Source organism: Delphinus delphis, chromosome 2 (genome assembly GCF_949987515.2).
Source record: "Delphinus delphis chromosome 2, mDelDel1.2, whole genome shotgun sequence".
Classification (NCBI taxonomy): Eukaryota; Metazoa; Chordata; class Mammalia; order Artiodactyla; family Delphinidae; genus Delphinus; species Delphinus delphis.
The window spans coordinates 137,600,590-137,615,371 of NC_082684.1; the positions used below are offsets into that span (position 1 = coordinate 137,600,590).

Consider the following 14,782-nt stretch of genomic DNA (forward strand, 5'->3'; position numbering starts at 1 on the left):
GGAGAGCTCGCACGGTTAACCTCCCTCGTTGCCATCCACATCCCTGACTACATGCTGCACTTCCGTGCTTCTGTGCCTTTGCCTGTCCAACCCGAGCACACAGCACCTCCCCTTTGAAGACTTGCCTGACCACTCCTTTTTCTCAAAGCGCCTACCCAACAGGAGTCCCGCCTGGTCCCTTTTGTAGTTTGTATCCGTCTTTGTTACGACAGTGAATAGTTTTAAGTCATAATTATTTACCTCTCTGCCTCCCTGCTGTGTAGCATCAACACTTGTGGAGCACCTACACATCCATGTTTTTATTTATTTATTTATAACATCTTTATTGGAGTATAATTGCTTTACAGTGGTGTGTTAGTTTCTGCTTTATAACAAAGTGAATCAGGTATACATATGCATATATCCCCATGTCTCCTCCCTCTTGCGTCTCCCTCCCACCCTCCCTATCCCACCCCTCTAGGTGGTCACAAAGCACGGAGCTGATCTCCCTGTGCTATGCAGCTGCTTCCCACTAGCTATCTATTTTACATTTGGTAGTGTATATATGTCCATGCCACTCTCTCACTTCGTCCCAGCTTACCCTTCCTCCTTCCCTTATCCTCAAGTCCATTCTCTACGTCTGCGTCTTTTTTTTTTTTTAATTTTATTTATTTATTTTGCGGTACGCAGGCCTCTCACTGTTGTGGCCTCTCCCGTTGCGGAGCACAGGCTCCAGACGCGCAGGCTCAGCGGCCATGGCTCACAGGCCCAGCCGCTCCGCGGCATGTGGGATCTTCCTGGACCAGGGCACGAACCCGTGTCCCCTGCATCGACAGGCGGACTCTCAACCACTGCGCCACCAGGGAAGCCCCTACGTCTGCGTCTTTATTCCTGTCCTGCCCCTAGGTTCTTCAGAACTTTTTTTTTTTTTTAGATTCTATATATATGTTAGCATACGGTATTTGTTCTTCTCTTTCTGACTTACTTCACTCTGTATGACAGACTCTAGGTCCATTCACCTCACTACAAATAACTCAATTTCATTTCTTTTTATGGCTGAGTAACATTCCATTGTATATATGTGCCACATCTTCTTTATCCATTCATCTGTCGCTAGACACTTAGGTTGCTTCCATGTCCTGGCTATTGCACATAGAGCTGCAATGAACATTATGGTACATGACTCTTTTTGAATTTTGGTTTTCTCAGGGTATATGCCCAGTAGTGGGATTGCTGGGTCGTATGCTAGTTCTATTTTTAGTTTTTTAAGGAACCTCCATACTGTTCTCCATAGTGGCTGTATCAATTTATATTCCCACCAACAGTGCAGGAGGGTTCCCTTTTCTTCACACCCTCTCCAGCATTTATTGTTTGTTGATTTTTTGATGATGGCCATTCTGACTGGTGTGAGATGATATCTCATTGTAGTTTTGATTTGCATTTCTCTAATGATTAGTGATGTTGAGCATTCTTTCATGTGTTTGTTGGCTGTCTGTATATCTTCTTTGGAGAAATGTCTATTTCGTTCTTCTGCCCATTTTTCACATCCATGTCTTTGTTTTTTTTGTTGTTGTTGTTGTTCTTGTTTTTTTCCGGTACGTGGGCCTCTCACTGTTGTGGCCTCTCCCGTTGCGGAGCACAGGCTCCGGACGCGTAGGCTCAGCGGCCACGGCTCACGGGCCCAGCCGCTCTGCGGCGTGTGGGATCTTCCCTGACCGGGGCACATGCATCGGCAGGCGGACTCTCAACCACTGCGTCACCAGGGAAGCCCCATGTCTTTAAATTGGATCCTCACGGATGGCCTGCAAGGCACGTAGAGATAGTTTTTTTCAGAAGCCTGAGGCTATTGATTGAATCTTTAGAAATAGAGACAGGAATAAAGCAGCCCTGAAAGGTTTCTGATTTTCAACTACAGGGTTAAGAAATGAACCCCCAAGGTTGGCAACAGTGAACTATCTAGAAACGGGGGAAAAAGCTACTGGTATTCATGAAGTAGCAACTACATCCGTAGGAAAGGTATGTGTTGTCCAGGGAGAAATACAAAGAACAGAAATGGACATACACTGTATAGACCAGACCCTGAGATTCTGTTACCTTCTTTAATCTTCCTGACAATCTACATGAAGATAGTGGGGTTCCTGTGTTAGAGGGATCGAGGCTCAGGAGGACTTTTGTCCTCACAAAAAGTCACCACACTCAGGGAAACCCAAAACCATGGATTCCCCACTCAGTTTCCTCCAGTCCAGATGCAGTCTGGTGCTTTGCCTAAGGAGCAGGGAATCAATCTGAGATCTGTCTGCTCTTTCCTCTACATCCAGGAAACAGGAGAGCTAGAAAAACACAAGGCAGTCCTTGGTCTCCGCGAGTCCTGGCCATTCTGGGGAGAGAGTATTAGGGCTGAGTGCTTTAGGGTTTTGGAGGAGAGGGGATACCTGGGTTGGTAGAGGTGGGGAAGGGGCGCTCCAGGGGACTGAGTGCGCAAAGCTTGGAGGAGGTATGTTCACAGATGGCACCAGTCTGCAGTGGTGTTTTAAATGCCATGCTGGAGAGATCTGGCTTCTAGTCAGTTTTAATTTCTGAGCAAAAGCTACAGATACCTTGTAGCTCTCTGCTAGTCCAGGTCCACAGTCCCTTATCAGAAATCCCGGCACCAGATCTGTTTCGGAATTGATTCTGCCTGATTTTACAAAGGCAATATTGTCCCCCTCAAGACACCTGTCACAGGCCACACCGGGTACCAGCCTAAATCAGAAGGCTCTGGGATGGATCACAGCTCACAGGAGGGCATTCCATTTCTGCAGAAGTCCTTGCTATAGTCCACATAGAGGTCCAGGAGCTAGTCTTGCCCCCGAGAGGGACAGTTTGGGTGTAAGGAGATGAGATTCATGTTGGGTGGCTGCAGGAGCTGCACTGGTCTAATGAAGCCCCATGTTCCATGGAGGCTGGTCCCTCTAGTAAGAACAGCATAGACATAGCTGCCAGTGTCCTCACAAAAAGTCACCACACTCAGGGAAACCCAAAACCATGGATTCCCCACTCAGTTTCCTCCAGTCCAGATGCAGTTACCGTTCTGGGTCATCTTTACCAAAAGCAGCGTTGCCTGGTTCTGTATGTAGTTGCTATATTACCTTTGTCTGGTCTCCAGGGGAACAGGTTAACAGAAAATTAACTCATGCTGAAGGGAGAAGGCTTTGTAACCCTTACCGACATGTGTATATACCATGTATTTGGTAACACCTCCAGCGGGGTGTGTCCCATAATCAGGTATTAATAGTTCTGCAGCAAAATGCATCTCATCAGTAGTAACACAAAGTGGGATAATTAAGATTAAACGAACCTCACATCAGCTCAGGTTAGGTTTTGTACCAGTTGAGTTACAGATAACCTTCCAGTGTTCAGAACATTTGGAGTTGGGCAGTATTTGGAAAGGGATCGTAGACCTGTTGCATTTCCCTCTGAAGAAATTCCTTGGAACCTGAAAGAAGTGCAGGTTGCCTGCCTTACCACTAGAGGGCACCTGGGGTTACTATCATTTTGTCCAGGATCCTTGCTAACGGAGGTTTTCCTCACTTCAGCTTGCAGATGCCACTAAGTTACCCAACCTGAAAGAACTTCTCCAGTCCTCAGGAGACAAAGATACATGGGCCTGGGACCTGGTGAGCTGGATTTTATCCTCAAAGGTCCTGACAATCCACAGTGCAGGAAAGTCAGAGGTGAGACTTTGGTCTATAGGATCACAGATTCCTGGGCCTGGAGGGCTCTGGGACCTCTTTGTGCACCAGCATGACCTGGGAAGCTTATTGAAAATGCAGATTCCTGGACCTGTGTCCCCAGAAATTCTGATTCTGTGTCTAGAGTGGGGCCCAGGAACTTGTACACTGGCAGTACGAAGCTGTGTTCTCCCTCTTACCAGCGGGACCTTGAGCAGGTTACTGGGTGCATTTCAGTACCTCAGTTTCCTCATCTGTAAAATGGGGATAATAATAGTATACTTCCATCAGGGAACTGGCTGTGAGAATTAAATGAATTTTCTCACTTAGAACAATGCCTAAGGGCACATGCTAGGGGCTCAGTAAAAGTTGGGTATCAGAAGCACCCCAGGTACTTCTGACAAGGGTGGACCAAACATTCCAGCTGTCAGGAAGCAAAGAGGCAGAACCCGAAGTGGTGGAAATCCTCAGGCTCTGGGTTCAAATCCCATTCCCATCTATTATTGAGTCTTCTTTTCCCCATTTGTAAATTGAGAATATTAATAGTTACCTCAGAAGGGAGCTATAATAGAATGTGTCTCACCCTCAGTACAGTCTCTGGCACAGGCCAGATATTCCATAATTTGGCTTCCCTTGCTTGGCTGCGATCTCGCGGGGACGGGCTGGGATGACAAGGATCAGGGTGTAGGACAGGCACATCCCTGATCAGGTGTTCTTTCCTGTAAGCGGCAGCAGGAGTTTGTACTATTCCTCACTTAATCAGTTTTAATTTAAGAGCATTCAGTTTTATAAGTTCCTGCTAAAGACAGAAATCCTCCTTAAGTGGCATAGAATTTGGCATCTCGTTTCTGGTGTCTAGGGACATCCTCCATCCATGTTGGATGGTAAGATAACATAAACAGCCCTGGAGTGGGAGTCAGGAGACCTGTATTCAGGTCGGGCTGGGCTGCTAACTCCTAGATGATCTCTGGGTTTCACTTTCGTCATCTGTTAAATTTAGATTTATTCATTCATTTACTCATTCCTCATAAGGGCATCAAGCGCCTACTGGAGTTGGATGCTATTTGTAAAGTAGATAAGGCAGCTGCTCCTGGATTTTTGATTATAGTAGTGGAAATCCTCAGGCTCTGGGTTCAAATCCCAATCCCATCTGCTAAGTTCCATTAAAATATGGAGTGTTGGGACCCAGAGTTATTAACTTTTTATTGTGCCCAAGTAAGGATATTGTCTACCATGTATCATTTTATAAAAGGATATTTTAATACAAAAAAAAAGGATGGCCCTGACTTCAGAATAAAGGACAGTTCTTCCAAAGACGGGATCATGGCAACCTTACATCAATGTAAATATATCTGTTAAATTGCCCTTATTTTTGTCATGTAATCACAACCCAGAGAAAACTTTAACACAGACTGGCTTTGGTCTGTGATGTACTGTTTGGAAATCTTGGAAATGGTGTGGTCTCTGCTCTGAAGAGGATTATTACCCTTTAGGAAGGAGCTTACCCTTCTGTATCAGTTAACTTTCATTGCATAACAAACCATCCCCCAAATCTACTGGCTTAAAACAACACTGATTGCTTCTCGTGATTCTGTGGGTTGGCTGGGTGGTTCTTATTGGTGGGGCCGGCTCGCCTGGGGCTGATCCAGGGTAGCCTCACTTGTGTGTGGGGGGCTTCAGCGGGGATGGCTGCTGTGGTTGGGGCCTTCCTCTACGAGGCTGTCATCCTATAGAAGGTTAGCAGGGCTTGTGAAGGGTTCCCAGCAGCAGACAAGGAAGGGCAAGCTCTGTTCAAGTCTCTGTTTGCCGTATGTTTACCAAGGGAAGTGACATGGCCAAGCCCAGATTTAAGGGGTGGAGAAATAGATTCCATCTCCTGATGAAATCTTGGTGGAATTCCACCTGCAGACTCGCATTGCAGAGGGATGAGTGGACAGGGATGGTAGGAAAAAATTTTGTGGCCATTTCTGTAATTCATCATCACATCTTTCCACCTCCTAAGATTACTGTCAAGATGGAATGCAGGAAATAGATGTGAAAGTGTAATGAAAATTTGAAGTGATCTTTAGTTAGAAGGAGCAATTCATGCTTCTCAGGGAAAAATATTGTTAGAGGAAAGCAGCCTTGAGCTATAAGCTCTGGGCTTGTTTATAAACTGATGTTTTTATTCCTGTGAAGCCAGTTCTTCTCATGAGCAGAGCCCATAGGCGTTAAGCCCAAGGCTTTAGGAGGCCATTTTGGCAGCACATTTAACCAACTTCCCAAATAAAACTTCAACTTCTTGCATGTTTTCAAGTTTGAAAAGATCCAAAAGCTGACTGGTGCCCCTCACACGCCTGTCCCCGTGCCGGACTTCCTGTTTGAAATTGAGTACTCCGACCCAGCCAACGCCAAATTTTATGAGACCAAAGGAGAACGAGACCTAATCTACGCCTTCCATGGGAGCCGCCTAGAAAACTTCCATTCCATCATCCACAATGGCCTGCACTGCCACCTGAACAAGGTGGGGCCCAAGGCTGCTGACATGGGGGGGCGCTGTGTGTCAGGGCTGGTAGGGGTGAGGGTGGGTAGGCTCACTAAGGCCTTGCCGCTCAAAGTGTGGTCTGCAGACCAGCAACAGCAGCATTGCTCGGGAGCCTGTGAAAAGGCAGAATCCTGGGCCCCCCTGACCTTCTGCGTCAGAGCCTGCACTTTAACAAGATCTCCAGGTGACTCCTATACTGATTAATGTTTGAGAAGCATCGGTTTAAAGATGGTTCCCAGCCTTGGCTGCACATTTAGAATCACTTGGGGAGCTATTAAAAATCCCAATGCCTGGCCGCATCCCCGACCAACGTGGGGCCCAGGCACCAGTGTGCTTTCAGAGCTCCCCAGGCGATCCCAGTGGGTGGCCAGCCCTCACTCCTCAGCATGATCCCTGGACCAGTGGCGTCCACATCACCTGGGAGCTTGTTGAACATGTGGAGTCTCGGGCCCACCCCAGACTACCTGATCAGAAATCACAATTTAACAAACTCCTAGGTGATTCGTATGCATGTTGAAGTTTGAGAAACACCTGCCTAGGGGACCCGCCAACAGAGTCAGCCCTTGGGGAAACAGGAGAGGAGCTCCCTCCTTGAGCACCTTTCCTTCCTTTGTCAGGAGTGTCAACCACCCCTTCTTTGTCAGCACTTATTTTGTCCCTCAGTGAGGCGAAGGAGGAAGAATACAGACAGGAGCCAGAAAGACCACCTTTGCAGCTCTGCAATCCTGGGGAAGTTTACTTAACCTCTCGGAGCTCCGGTGTCCTCATCTGTAAAATAGGATTCCATGACCCACGTGCTGGTGCCTTGATAGGATTGAAACAGTTCATGTATGCAAAGGGCTCTTCCTGTACTTAAGTACCAAGGAAGCAGTGGCTGCTTTTAGAGGCTGATGGAGAGCGACTCTGGGGTGTCTGGAGGGCTGCAGCCTTTCCGCCAGTCGTCCCAGCATCTGCCTTGTCCGGGGGACTGGCTCCGCGAGCTGTGGGCTCAGTCGTGGCTGATGCAGCCCCGAGGCTGGAGAGACTTTTCCAGCACTGCTGCCGCTGATTAGCACAGTTGGGTTTTGCGAGGATGATGGGCTTGTTTACAACTGGCTCTCAGCTTATTATTATGGCCAGGCTACTGGAATCCAGGGGGCCTCTGCTTCACACCAGAGCCCACCTGGAGAAGTTGCCTGCAGATTCCAGTCTTGGAACCAAACCTTCACTTCAGTGCCTGAGGGAGTTTGCTGCTTAGAAGCGTCTCATCATAGTCCTGTGGTGAAGTGGATGCTCTTCTGGCTCCTCTGTCTGGGTTTTCAGCGAGGGGCTTGCTTGGGGGAGCCTACCTGCCAGTTGAAGCTCTGAGATTGTTTTTCTCGTAGGGATACCCCAAGTTTCCTGCTGCTGTGCTCTCCTGCTCATGGTTCTTGAGTCTAGGGAATGGTTTATACATGGCAGGCATAAGCAGAAATGGATGTGGGGTCAGATCAGAGGACATCCGTGTCCTTGGAGAAGGTCTGTGTTAACTTTTGAGACAGGGGGACACTGTGACAAGGCCAAGGAAAGGCTTGTTTCATTTCCCCTACGCTTCCCTTAATCGGCTTAGAGTTGTGGAAGCCTGGTGCCACTGACTAGGATGTTTCTCAGTTAGCAAGTAGAGGACATTCAGTGAGCTGTTTGAGGCCATTCATCATCTTAAGGTACTGACACTGTGGCCCAAGAATAGCATCTGGATTACAGCTCATGTCAAATTCCATCCACTGGTAGCAGTTACCTAGAATGTTGTGCTGAGAAGGATTCTGAGTCAGTATGAATGAGTGCCACGATTGATATTTTTATGTCGGCGTCACGGTTGATTATTGATGTCTGCCATGGGCAAAGGATGTGTTTGCTATGCCTGCTGTAGCCTCAGCTTGTAGGTATTTCACCTGCGATCCTTCTCTTTCACCTGGCATGCTTCCTCGTGGAGGACACCAAATTAGCATCACCACCAGGGACCTGCCTTCTAGAATTTTGGACATTTTCTTGGTCGACACCAACACAAAGAACAAAACTTACCCTGCCCCTCATATAGGCCTGCCTCATTTGGTTACAGTTTCTGGCCTGAGAGATGCGTTTCTGTTCCAAGTAATGACTCCGATTACTTCCCTTAGTCACTCAGGTGTTACCCCCTCCCTGTACATAAGGGCATGACTTTGCTTCTGCAAGCCTGTCAGTGTAGCCATGCTTAACACATTCATGTAGCAGGAATGCCTGATACCCTACGACATCAGAACCTGTGACGGCATACCCACCCCTGTCTTGTGCCAGGTGTCCTGTGCGGTGCTCTATGTGCATCATCTCATTGAATCCTTGAGGAGACAGTGTTGTCACCGCTTTGCAGATGTAGAAACTGAGACCCAGAGAGTTTATATAACTTGCTAGCTTGTTAGAGGGATAGGCAGAATTCAAACTTGGGTCCGTTTGACTCTTATCCCTGTGGTTGGTTTTCTCACTCAGCCTTAAGCACTGGAACTACTAGTTTGCCAGGTTAGTTAGCCACACCCACAATCAGTTAAACTGTCGTCAGATAGGAACGTGTTTTGTAATAACCCTGTGACGGTGTCATAGGATTATTTGATCTTATGCCTTTTGCTGGGGGAAAAAAAGAGGCTTGAAGATTGTGTTAACAACCCTGTTGAAGAAAGACCTGTGTCATCTTGCTGTGCCAACTCTGCATTCACCCAGCCCTGTTTCTTTTCTGTTGATCTCTGCCATTTCAGACATCCTTGTTCGGGGAAGGGACCTACCTCACCAGTGACTTGAGCCTGGCTCTCATTTACAGCCCCCATGGCCATGGGTGGCAGCGCAGCCTCCTGGGCCCCATCCTTAGCTGTGTGGCCGTGTGCGAGGTCATCGACCATCCAGACGTCAAGTGCCAAACGAAGAAGAAGGGTGAGTGAGCACTTGGCCCAGACCTGTGCTGCAGGCCTCTGGGTGTCAGGCTTTTGCCTTTGGCCCAGCTGCTGGGTGGAGCACCCATGGCATGCCAAGGAATGGGCTGGGTTAACAGTGTAGGACAGGGCCTGCCTTCAGGCAGTGAGCAGTCTCCTTCTGGACTGAACGCACAGTGGAAAAGGTATCACTGACTACAGGGCAGTGGGTAGGGAGTGCCAGCTGAGGGTGCTGATGAGGTCCACAGCAGCAGCTCAGAGGAAGGGGCAATCATGGTGGGTCCAAGTGCTCAAGGAAAGCTTTGGGGTGGAGAAGATGAAAATGAGTGTGTGAGGCCAGAGCACAGTCTCACTGAAGGTAGAGACTGGATCTGATTCACTCTTGGGCACCTGGGGTCAGCAGGGAGTCTGGTACATACTTGACATTCAATAAACATTTGCTAAACTGAAGCTAAAGACTTGCGTCCACACGCTATTCCTCCAGGCTGCTCTGCTGTGTGCTGGAGCCCCCAGAGGATGTGAGGGGCACCTGAGGCCATGGGGGTGAATCCTGGGCTCTCTAGGGAGTGGCCACCTCAGTCTGCTCTCCTGATATGTGCCTTAGATCTTTGCCCCCTGCCCCCTGCTGTTTTGCCCTCAAAGGCAGAGGTCATAGAACTGTCATTCTAGTCTCCAGAGCTGGCCTGTTGGTTCCACTGAGAAAAGGAGAATTGAGAAAACTGTCTGTTCCTGGCCTCTAATGTAAAACAATTGGAATCCTGAGGAATGGGCCCAGGTCTGACGCCACTCTCCCAAACCAGACAGCACGAATATTCGCTTTTGTAATTCTTAGGAAGTCTGCAAACCGTGACATTAAACATTAGGACAAAACCTTGCAACGTCTGCTGTCACGAAGCTTTGACCTTTTGTGGGTTTTTTTGTTTTGGTTCTTTCTGGTAAAGCTTTTTCATGTTACTAAAAGGAAAGGTTTTGTTTTGTTTTTTGAAACAAGTCTTGGTACAAAAGGTGGAAGATAAGTGTTCTAAGAAACTCGAATCCAGAACCGTTAATTTAAAATGCTGTTAAAAAGTTTGTTTCAGATCAAGTCTTATTTCTAGTCCCAGATTATTTTTTTGTTATGGCCATCAATCTGCTTCTTCCCTCTGCTTTCCCAACTCAGTTTTTTTTTTTTCCCCTCTTGTATCCCTTTTAGTTTCCTATTCCTTTTCCTCCTCCCGGTTGTCTGCTTGTCGGACTCTCCTATTTTTAAGTCCTGCTTCACGTACACACACAGCCCATTCCTCTGCCTCTCGGGGCTTCTCCACCCTCAGGACCAGGGTGCTTGACCCATTTCTTTTCATAGTTTGCTTCTGTTATTATTGTATCTTCCCCCTGTAAAGTTGTGCTTTATCTCCTTATTTAGATTCCAGGGAGATAGATCGCAGGAGAGCGAGGATCAAGCACAGTGAAGGGGGAGACATCCCTCCAAAGTACTTTGTGGTCACCAATAACCAGCTCCTGCGAGTGAAGTACCTGCTGGTGTACTCACAGAAGCAGCCCAAGAGGTGAGAAGGATGGTCCCTGCGTGAGGTCCAGGAGAACAGCTAAAGGCTGCATTCATAGTACTGGGTTCTTAGTTATCAGCAGCTCCTCTCCCCCAGCCTTACACCTCAGCTATCTCCGCTTTATGTAAGGGTTAAGAAGTGAGGAATACAGGTCGAATAGAATCTGGTCCTGGCCCTAAGGGACTGTATATTCTAGTGAAGAAGAGCTTTGTTAACATAAATAACTTGAGGGACTGAATGAAGCCCAACTGTGAAGCCCCTTTGCCACCTGGGCTCCTGATCACAGTCTGAAACCCCCTCACTGGCTTGCGCTGAGAGGCAGGGTGGTGCCAGGATCTGGCTGGGATTATGTGCCGTCCAGCTTGGTCACTTCCCAAGCTGGCTGTCGAACCACCACCTGCTCCTCTCTGGACCTGAGATGCTTCATCTTTATCTCTAAAATGAGAGTGTTGAATCCAACAGCAGATGAGGCCTTCCCGCTCCTAAGAACCCGGGAGTGGTGGATTCCTCATGCCGTCTCAGCATTGTGTTTTCGAGGGTATGGCAGGGCTCTCCAGGGTTGCGGGTCACTTTGAGGTTTTGTCACACTGTTGGGGGTCCGTGGTAGATTTTCTCATGGGGATGAGCAGCAGGTGAACAGGCAAGACAGGGAAAGGGTGATTGTTAATACTCTCGACTCCTACTCGCACACACCAGTGGATTCTATGCTTCAGAATGCAGTATCTAGTAAAATCCTCCCTCCTTAAATCTGGGAAATACGTACTGGGTTCCTAAGTGTGGGGGACATTATTCTTTGGTTTAAAATCATCCAGCTTTTTCAAGTCGAAAATTCCATTCCTTTCCCACTTCTTCCTGGAGTGTCTCTCTAGTGCACACTTGGATGGTTTAGATCATCTCCCAGTGGGCAAAAGAGGATTTCCCCTGCTCAGGATAATACTTGTGCATGTCTGAGAGTGAAAATACTTTTGCTGAATGCCCTGCCACCTGCTGTCACCTGGTCAGACACCCTTAGTGAGATCATCCTTCTAGATACCAAAGTCTTGCTTAGGAAAAGACAGGTTATAAAAGGTACAAGAGGAGCTATAAAAGAAAAGATCAGGATGAGCTCATTGCATAGCTGTCTTTTTACATCTAGAAAAGATCTTCGTGGTGTTGGTCAGCGACAGACGTGTTAACTGTAATTTGTCCGCGTGCCCCAGTGAGGCCCACCAACCACCTTTATACTCTTCTACTTGGTTCCCATGGTGACTCAAGTTCCCTCTTCATCTAATAGAATTCTACTTTTCATCTAAATCTGCCCGTATGTCTGTTCTTTCTGGTTTCTTTAGGCCAGCTGTGAGCATGATTTAGTTTTCAGTTGCTTAATTTTACTCATTCTATTATTCCTACCAATGAAGGGAAAGAACTTTTGGAATAGGTAACCAGGTTGAGAAATTCTGGTGAAAGGCGTGTCAGCGCCAGGGCAAATAGCCCCAGATTTTTTTTTTAATTAATTAATTTATTTATTATTTATTTTTGGCTGCATCGGGTCTTTGTTGCTGTGCGCGGCTTTCTCTAGTTGCGGCGAGCAGGGGCTACTCTTCACTGTGGTGCGCGGGCTTCTCATTGCGGTGGCTTCTCTTGTTGCAGAGCTCGGGCTCTAGGCACGCGGGCTTCAGTAGTTGTGGCTCACTGGTTCTAGAGCGCAGGCTCAGTAGTTGTGGCCCACGGGCTTAGTTGCTCCGTGGCATGTGGGATCTTCCCGGACTAGGGCTCGAACCCGTGTCCCCTGCATTGGCAGGTGGATTCTTAACCACTGCGCCACCAGGGAAGCCCAGCCCCAGATTCTTTGAGCAAAGGAGCATGCACAAAGCTTCTTTTCATGGCTCATTCAGAGGATGAAATCGATCATTTCATCTTCTTTGAGCCAGAAGTTGTTGCATACACTTTAAAAAAATGTTTTTCTCTTTGTTCCAACATCAACTCTTTTTTCCCCCTGAAGCAGGGCTTCAAGCCAGCTCTCCTGGGTTTCCAGCCATTGGTTCACGGTCATGATATCCCTGTATCTGCTGCTGCTGCTCATAGTGAGTGTCATCAACTCCTCAGCTTTCCAACACTTTTGGAATCGCGTGAAGAGATGATCTTTCTGGGCCTGGTGTGGGGACCACCGCAACCACGTGCCTTATGATAACTTGTTCTGTCCCTCCCGGGCCTCACATCCAGCTAGGTCAAGCCTGGGGGCCAGTTGGGGACCACAGGACAATTTTTATATGCCATAAATGTATCAATTGCCTTTGATGATGCTCTCAGCCACACTCTAGTCAACGGAGGCTACTGGCCCCTCACTCTTAGGTTTTGGGGGAGATTTCCTGTCTGCGCCTTCCTAAATAGTCTTAGGGAGTTGTCTTTTTTGCCAGGGCCAAAGGAGAAAGTCCTGCTGCATTTAAAAACAAAGTGTCCAGGCTGTCAGTGGGGTGTTTACAATTGCTTCTGGCGGACGTTGGCCCTTCTCTAATGCCTTCTGGAAGGCGGAAATGTGTAGTGGGGACTATAAATCACTAGGCGGTTGCCTTGTTTTGACTTGAGATACCCGAGAGGAACAGTCATGTTTCCCATAAAAATCGGTGGGATTGTTTTGAATTCCATCAGCCTTTGTATGTGAGTGCAAAACACTTTCACAGTTTTCTCACATTAACAGAGAGCCTTCTGCTACAGCTGTAACCCCTCTGCCCCAACCATGGATGAGAAAGGAAGGAGTCAGAGAACCGATAGAAAACAAAGAGCAAATCAAGTCATCTTTTTCTAAAAATTACCAACTGCTGATTACAGCTGAAATGGAACCAAATGTTTGTTTTCTGATTTTTTTTTTTTAAAGTAGCTGTTTGACAAATTAGTCTTTGTGAGCTGAGTAAAAGGGGAAATTTCTAAACCTAGAGCACCATTTGGCCGGTGTCCACAGCCTCTTTCCTGGCCATATTTTAGAGAGAAGGATTTGAGCTGTAGGCCTGCCTCCTGCTCTCCTTCTCACGAACCTGCCTTGATTGTGGCCTGTTAGCCACAGGTGCCACACTGCAGGCCTTCTGTGGGCAGCTGGCCTTTGAGATAGAGGCCTGCCTCGGTGTGCCACGGATGTGTGTGGGCTGAGCCTCTCTCACAGGGCCCGCAAGTCTCTGGGACTCAGCCTGGGCTTTAAATGTTCAGGGAAAGCCTCAGGCTGCTCAGAGAGCCCTGGTTCTACCTGCTGTATTCTCTGCCCCGTGTCAGCTGTCACGGAGCCCTATCTGATTTAGGGGGGAGATTTCTGTAAAGAATGTGGAAATTCACTTTTCTATAATTTGTGAGGTTGTGAAAAAGCCACTATCCTGGTTTTTACATTGAATATTGGAGCATTTCAGAGATAATAAAGGTATTTTCCTAATTTCCAAGTTGCCTTTGTGACTGCTTTCAGCCTCAGCACGAGGCTGCTGTGTATTCATTGTTGGGAAAAATTTTATCCATCCTTGTTCGAGGTGGCCGTTTGCTGGAGAGTATATATCTCCAGTATATCTGTAGGCATTGGATTTATAGTTATTGATTTAGCAAATATGAGACCCTACTGTGTGCCAGGGACTAGAAGTAGGAGCAGAATCAGGTCAGACTGCCCCTGCCCTCACAGAGCTGACAGTCTAGCAAGGTAGGCAGATGGACAAACATTCTCAGAAGTGAAGTTGGCATTATACGGTATCATAAAGGAGTTTTGGAAGCTACTTGGCAAGGAATCTTAACATGGTCTGGGATCAGGAAATATGGAGGTGACACCCTGGAGCCTGCAAGGCACCTTACATGTACTGATTTCTTTAATCCTCACAACAGATAAGAAAGTGAAGGCCCAGAGAGTTGAATAGGTTGCCCAAGGTTACATGGCTGGGAAGTGGCAGAGCTGGGGGTTGAACCTGGCTCAGCGTCAGTCTCGTAAGCATCATGTTCTTCAGCCCCACTGGGCACCCAGGAAAGGTGACGTTCAACTGAAACCTGAAAGACATTGGTGTCAGGCTAAGAGGTGGAGGAAAAGCGTTTCAGGCAGTGTGAACAGCGCAAAGACCTAGAGTTCTTTCTGGAGAAGGTGAAAGCAGGAGGGTCCTACAGGAAGAG

At 47.7% G+C, this 14,782-nt stretch overlaps 1 protein-coding gene across 4 annotated transcripts in view; it reads left to right on the forward strand.

Moving 5' to 3' along the window:
• The window catches only part of PARP16 (poly(ADP-ribose) polymerase family member 16), a 29,267-nt gene that overhangs the window by 8,696 nt on the left and 5,789 nt on the right, over positions 1 to 14,782 (forward strand). Inside the window, exons 2-6 of one of the 4 annotated variants that reach the window (XM_060005763.1) lie at positions 3,555 to 3,692; positions 5,986 to 6,192; positions 8,958 to 9,129; positions 10,531 to 10,672; positions 12,654 to 14,153. In XM_060005763.1, coding sequence (XP_059861746.1) covers positions 3,555 to 3,692; positions 5,986 to 6,192; positions 8,958 to 9,129; positions 10,531 to 10,672; positions 12,654 to 12,792 — 798 coding nt within the window. In that variant the 3' untranslated portion in view covers positions 12,793 to 14,153. Of the gene's footprint in view, positions 1 to 3,554; positions 3,693 to 5,985; positions 6,193 to 8,957; positions 9,130 to 10,530; positions 10,673 to 12,653; positions 14,154 to 14,782 lie in introns of those variants that run through there. The other 3 variants (XM_060005764.1, XM_060005765.1, XM_060005766.1) reach the window with 3 other exon arrangements.